At 34.3% G+C, this 7272-nt stretch overlaps 1 protein-coding gene across 1 annotated transcript; it reads left to right on the top strand.

Annotated features, from left to right (window-relative positions):
• The first annotated feature begins 405 nt into the window (after positions 1–405).
• LOC114367630 (F-box/FBD/LRR-repeat protein At1g78750-like) lies at positions 406–5256 on the top strand. The gene is made up of 4 exons (XM_028324811.1): positions 406–773; positions 2337–3317; positions 3470–3639; positions 4967–5256. The coding sequence occupies exons 2-3, from the start codon at positions 2343–2345 to the stop codon at positions 3629–3631; spliced, it is 1137 nt and encodes a 378-aa protein (XP_028180612.1). The 5' UTR covers positions 406–773; positions 2337–2342; the 3' UTR covers positions 3632–3639; positions 4967–5256.
• The last annotated feature ends 2016 nt before the right edge of the window (positions 5257–7272 follow it).

The raw sequence follows: 7272 nt of genomic DNA, 5'->3' as shown, positions 1-7272 counted from the left end.
TTTCTTAATGCCCATAACATATTTTTGTTTGTATGTCAATTTTTGCATTCCTCAATTCACTCTAATTATGTAGGATCTCATATATTCCACTTCCTTTCTAATTGTGACACAACAAACTCAATTTGTAACCTTGTTTTGTATTAATCATAAACTTGAAAATATTTTGTAAAAAAGGTCTAGCTCACACATGGATCCAACTTTGCTGCCTATCATTAATTATAAATTACTTCATTCAATCAATCAATCAGTTACTTTGATTAAAATGGCTCCACTAAGGACACATGCCAACTTCTTATAAAAGCTGCCTAAACTAGCATCTAAAAATCTAAGTTTGTCCTATTTGTTCTCGTTTTTTATTAGTTTTGATCAATTTTTTTCTTTCTTCTCCATTTAGTTTATTCTTTTCTCTCTTCTTCCAAAATCTTTCAGACAACACCTCCAAAAACCTCCTCTGGGCACCGACTCTAATGCGATTTTTGGCTTGTCATGGCTGCAGCTTGAAAAATTAAATCGATTAAAACGTTTCTCACATTCTATTATTCATTTCCCCCCAAAAAATTCCAGAAAATAGCACCTTGGCCAAACCCTAACTATCAAGTTATTGTCGTTGTCGGTCATAGTGAGAAGAATGATTTTTCTTCTGTCATTTTTCCTTTTCCTTTTCTAGAAAATCCCTTAAATCCTCGATATCTAGTCACCAACTCTTATGCCCTCTTCTTTTCCTCCTTTTGTGATTTCCATCTTCTTCAACAAATCTAAAGGTAGTGTGATGGGTAAGCTTCTTCTTTTTTCTTTTTCGTTTTTACCTTTGACAAAACTTAATTATTAGAAGTTTGTTTATCTTCTTCATTTGAAGAACAATTTCGGTTGCTAAGTTTTCTTGATTGCCCCTAATGTTTGTACCTTTCAGTTATATTCAAAGGTTTTTGTTGTTCTTCATTTTAGGAATCACAATCGTCTGGTGTGGGTACGTATTTTTTGTTTCCTTATTTTTGTTTTTGTGTTTGAGTCTGATGCATACACAATGTGTAGCTAACATTTTTGTTCCATTTCCATCTTCTCCTTCGCACAAATGCAACATTATGTTGTGGGTGAGTTTTCTTTAATTTTTCTCTTTGGGGTACTAGAGCATTTTGGCAGCAATGACTAGGCAAGTCTGGGCAGTCATGGTTAAGCAAGCTCTATGGGTTACCTTTAGGTACTACTTCTGGATTTTAAATTTCTTCCACTTGAGATGAAAATTACCATGTGAAAGAAACTCACACTTGACGAGAAGATTCTTAAAGTACAAGTGTGAGGTGAAGTCTCACATCTTATAGGAATTAGAATGTTGAGCATCATATATGTGAAGAAAAGACCCATAAGTATGACCCTTAAGGTTTTAGGTTAAAGTGTAGTGTCAAGTTAATTTATTTGGTTACTCATGGCCCTTTAGTGTAAATATCCCTAATACCCCCACGGATTTCCCAACAATTGGTATTAGAGTCGATCATTTGACTTAGTGATTGACTTGAACAAGTGAAGAAGACGAAAATGAATCCATGAACATGGGGATCCCTTGAATTGAAAATGACTTCCACTCAAGGGGGAAACTACTATGTGGAAGAGAATCACAATTGAAAAGGGGGGGGGGGGGTTATTGTAATATTAAGATTTTGAAGTTAAAGTGTGATGTCAAATTCATTTAAACGAGATTGATGTAACAAGATCCCAATAAAAACACAAAGGGTGCCAATATTAATAGACAATGTAATTCAGTTGAAAAATAGGTTTAAATGTGGTTTTGTCCTCATAAGTTCGCATTTTTTTTTAAAATTTTAGTGTCTCTAAGTTTTTTATTTATTTTCAGTTCCCATAAGTTTACATTTTTTTTCAGTTTTTGTGCATGGAATTTGTTTTGTTCATTTTTAGTTCATATAAGTTTGTAATTTTTCAATTTGGTCCCTCTAAGTTTGATTTCTTTTTCAATTTTAGTGTGAACTTACAATGACTAAAAAAAAAGAAGAAATATTAAAATCTTAAAGGATTAAAATTGAAAAAAGCACAAACTTACATACATAGCTAAAAATGAACAAAAAAAAGAACTTACATAAATCAAAATTAAAAACACACAAATTAAAAACACACAAATTTAAAAAAACCAAAGTTAAAAAACACCAACTTAAAACAAAAGGGCAACAAAATATACGGAACCAAAATCTCAGATTAAAATTTAAAGAACCAAACTGTAATTAAACATTTAAACCTAAAAAATGGAATATTTCAGAGGTTATGAATATCTGCTATGATCTTAATCTATAGTATGTGAAATATTTGTCAAACGTTTCTTTGGTCAGGTATCAATGGAAGGAAAAGAAACTGAGGGAATGTTGAAGATGACGACAGATAAGAGACAACAGAAGCGAATCAGAAGTGACAGAGAAGACGAAAGGGACAGGCTGAGTGAGTTGCCTGACTGTGTTGTGCTCCACATAATGGAATTTATGGACACAAAATATGCTGTACAGACTTGTGTCTTGTCTAAAAGATGGAAGGACCTTTGGAAGCGTCTAACTTATCTTGGATTCAATACAACCCTCTTTAACAATGTTGTCAAATTCAACAAATTTGTGTCTCGCGTTCTGTCTGGCCGAGATGGTTCAGTTTCCCTGCTCAATCTTGAATTCACGCGTTGCGGTATGGCAGAGCCCAAGCTCTTCAACAGGCTGATGAAATATGCTGTGCTGCACAATGTTCAGCAGTTTACAGTATCTCTAAATTTAAGCTTCAGACAGAGTTTCGAGTTTCGCCCCTACATCTTTTCCTGCGAGTCCTTGACATTTCTGAAGCTTTCATTTAATTCTTTTGACACCTCGATTGTAGCACTTCCAGGATCTCTGAACATGCCAGCATTAAAAAGCTTGCAACTTGAGGCTGTCTCTATTACTGCAAGGGACAATGACTATGCTGAGCCGTTTTCTACCTGTAATGTGCTGAATACTTTGATACTTGATGGTTGTTCGTTGCATAAAGATGCAAAATTCCTCTCTATATCAAATTCTAGCCTCTCTAGTTTGACCATAAGTGGTAGCTTTGAAGGAGGAGCTTACAAAATTGCGCTTTCTACTCCAAACCTTAGTTCTCTCACAGTCACGGGTCATAATAATCACACAATCTCCTCCGCATGCAATCTTTCTTTCCTTGAAGAAGTAACCATTGACACCCTTGGTTATACACTTTTTCCGAATACAGACTTACTCATCATAAGCTGGCTGCAAGTTCTCACCAATGTAAAGATACTGAGGCTCTATTCGGGTACCCTTCTGACAATACTACGGGTTAGTTACTATGCTTTCTCCTCTTTACATCTTTTATTTTTTTCATAATGCTCATAAGATGGGTGTTCTTGTGTCAAATTTTTAGCCGATACTCAATCTTGCAATTAAGAATGTCAATTATAATATGCCTCCTATTCACTCTAATTGTGTAGGATATATCAAATCCTGTTTCGGTGAGTACTCAGCCTCCCTGCTTTGTTCAATTGAAGTCATTGATTTTGGCGAACCAACCATCTGCAGATATATCTTTTGACCAACTAAAGAGAGCAGTGGAGTACCTACTTCAAAACTCTCCACAACGTAGAATTGATTAAATCTTCAGGTAGAGTTTTTTCCATATTATTCAGTTTTACTTATTTTATGCTTCTGTTTTTTCCATGATACAGTGAGACTCTCTTCCATCCATGTCATCATTGTTTTTTTTTTTTTTTTTTTTTATGAAACTACACTATGGGGAGCAATGTGTCTGAGACAAAAAAATTATTATTTTTTTGTTGGAGAATGCTGATGAGTAAAATATTCTGTTTACAACTGAATTGAGACTGCAACAGAAAACTAGTTTTTATTTGAGTTCTTTTGAAATGACAACAAATATCTTTTAGTGGCAATCAGTTTATGTTGTCTTTGAAGTTTTTGCATGGTATGTATTACAACAGTCTGGATCATCCTTAAAGAACAAAACTACCGAAGAAAAAAGGACACATACTAGACTGAAGAATCTGAACAAAATTAGTATCAAATATCAATATTGGCTAGGCTGAGTGAAGTTCTGCCTCAGGAAACGGGTTCTCTAATTTCTGTTATTGTTTGTTTTCTATCTTTCATCTTGTAAGGAGCTAGTCTCCAGCTATAAGCCATTACCCTATTTTTCTTTTTATATTTTCTTGGATTGCAACATTGTAAAAGAGGTTTATACCTCTGATATTGTTCCAATTCAGTATCAACATTACTTGAGTTTTACCATTCCTATTTTGGCTCCTAACAGATAGCTTCCTGCCTTTCTTGTGTGTTATTGTTTTCAATTCCTTCTCCCCTGTTATTCCTATATTGTTTGCATGCTGTTATGTATCTTCCAGAAACTTCACATATATTTTTTGTATATGTTACGTATAATCTGTGCAAGGCAATAATCTTGGCAACTTTTACTTTTTATGCATTTAGTGGATAAGATAAAGCCTAAGGAGATCTTTGTGTAGATGAGAAAGCCAGTAATTGTCACTCCAAAATATATGAAGACTAGTGGCAGGCATTGACAACACTACAATTAACTGATTAAGTGAACATATGTCTGAAACTTGTGTTTTGATTCACTCGCGCTTGTTCTTTGTAGCTTTAGAGATAGAAATCACTACAAGCAAAGCACTCTTAATTAGATGTTGCAAATTATGTTGAAACTTGAGCATGTGTTTGGCATAAATTTGCTAGGGACTTCCTTTATAACACCCCCACTTTCTTGCTTCTAGTTTTTCCTTGCATACTTGGTGTAGTTCTATGGCTGCTAAGTCAAGTTGAATCATAAAATGATTTACTAGTGATGGCATGTCATTTTCTTAATTTGACCTACCGAATATTAACTTGAACATTTCTTGGTATAGGCTTACTCCTTATTATAAATTGTTTTTGACTAAGTTTAACTCTTGCTTATTTAGGTTCCTTGTTCATACATTGTTGATCCAGGCCCTCAAAGGATCCTATGTGGCTCAATTTGGTGAGAGATTTTTTGTTGGCTTCCTGTATTACATGGCCTAGTACTGTGTAGGTTCTTAATGTCTTTAATAAGATTGTAGTTTTGACCTAAAACCAAGAAAATATTGTAGTAATGATGAGTAGCTGGAAGCTTGGAACTGTTCCCTTAACTAAGGAAAATAACAGTTTGAGAATTCATCTCTACTATCGGTTTTCTTTTCATTTTTATTTTATTTCTAATCATATCCTTGACTAATTTGAGAGTTGAGGCCCTGAAACAGTCCCCAGCGTTCAGCCTTGACAATTGAACATAAACCCAAGTTTGTGAAAAATCACTCAAAAGATCTAGAGTCATCATGATTCTAGGGCCTGCACCTCCGAAAGCTAAAAAAAACCTAACTCGTTTTCACATACCTTCACTATTGGGATTTGCGAGATAAAATTTATGGAAAGAGAAAACAGAATCGCACGAAGCAGTACAAAATGGAGGCCTCAATTCCTTTTTCTCTCTGATGTTTGGGAACCCTATCAGAGCAATCGGAGGAAAAACATGAGGAATCTCAGGAAACCGTTAGAGATGCTGCTATTGTTGTCACAATGCACACGTTTGCCCGCTTAGAGGTAAGAGATGAGTTTATCACAATTGGGGTTAGAATGAACATGTGTAGAGATCCTTAAAGGATTAAATTAAGGTTTATTTTGGAATGTTTATTGAATTATTGAATTTTTCCTTTATGATTATAAATACAATATTAATGTCCTGATGCGAATTGGTTGATAAAATTGAGTGTCATTGGTGTTTTCATTTTTACCTATGATTTGGATTAATTGATTTTGATATAATTGTGTGAGATTATTTGAGGGGTTATACTCCCCATGTTATGATAAACCTTTTGTTGTTATATTGAGATTATGAAATGGTGATTCAAATTGGGATTATGTGATAAATTGAACATGTGATGATTGATGAAATACATGTGTATTGAGTTGTAGGCTATGAACTGTACAATCACACAATTGTAAGACCCTTTAAGGGCGACGAGTATTGTGATGGGATCTACTGTGAGAACCCGATGAGTTAAAATAATTTTGAAAACAATTGAGTAGTTGTGTGTATAGCATAGTTCATAGGTAAAGTGTATATGATTCATGAGGTGTGATAACGTGTAAAATTGACATTATACCATTGTGATTGGGATCTAGTGTATGCGATAAATTGAGTATGTATATGATTGAGATGTTGTGTGCATTGTGATGTTGTGTGCATTGAGTTGTGAACTATGAATTGTACAATTGCACGACTATAAGACCTTTTAAGGGTGACAAGTTAATGTTAAGACCCTTTAAGGGCAATGAGTTAATGCGTGACAAGTATTGTGATAGGAACCACTATGGGGACCCGAAGAGTTTAATCACAAGCACAATGAGATAAAACTATTTTGAGAACAATTGAAGAGTTGTGTGTTTTGTACAGTTCATAGATAGGATCTGTGTGCTAAAATGTTTTCTGGGTTGGACCTGAATCAAGAGAGAGATGCCCTGACGGACTCTTCGGAGTTTAGGCCTTGGGAGTAAATACTGTTAGACAAGTGGCCTCAAAAATTTTAAGAAGGGGAGGTTGAATTAAGATTTCGTTGACTATTCCTAATTGAAAAATTTCCCTTTCTTAGATATTCACTAGAATCAATTATTTCTTTAATTGTAAGTTACTCGAATAACAAATAAGGAGAAGTAAACTTAAAGAAATATAAACACAACAGAAAGTAAAAGAGATTAAGGAAAGAGAGAATGCAAAACCGGATTTATACTAGTTTGGCCACAACACGTGCCTATGTCCAGTCCTCAAGTAAATTCCAGTTGAGCATTTTCACTAACCTTGTAAAATCCCTTTACAAGCATTGAACCACAAAGGACTTTCCTCCTTTGAGTTCAGTGTTTACACCAAGAAGCAAAGTCCACTTCTTGCCATGAACCCCAAAGGACCTTCTGTAGAAGCAAGCTTCATGATGATGAATCAAGTTGATTCAAGAAGTTTTGATAATGACAAAGATGATGAAAAAAAGCCCAAAGAATGATTTCAAGATTAAGTCAACAAGTTCAAGAGAAGTTTGATATCAAAATTCAAGAAAAGATGAATTCAAGTTTCAAGAGAAGAAATCAAGAAGACTTCACAAGGGAAGTATTGAAAAGATTTTTCAAAAAACAAACATAGCACAATTTTGTTTTTCAAAAGAGTTTTCACAAAATTTTCTAAGTTACCAGAGTTTTT

The sequence above is a fragment of the Glycine soja genome, chromosome 9 (genome assembly GCF_004193775.1).
Source record: "Glycine soja cultivar W05 chromosome 9, ASM419377v2, whole genome shotgun sequence".
Classification (NCBI taxonomy): Eukaryota; Viridiplantae; Streptophyta; class Magnoliopsida; order Fabales; family Fabaceae; genus Glycine; species Glycine soja.
This window is presented reverse-complemented; position numbering and strand designations above follow the sequence as displayed.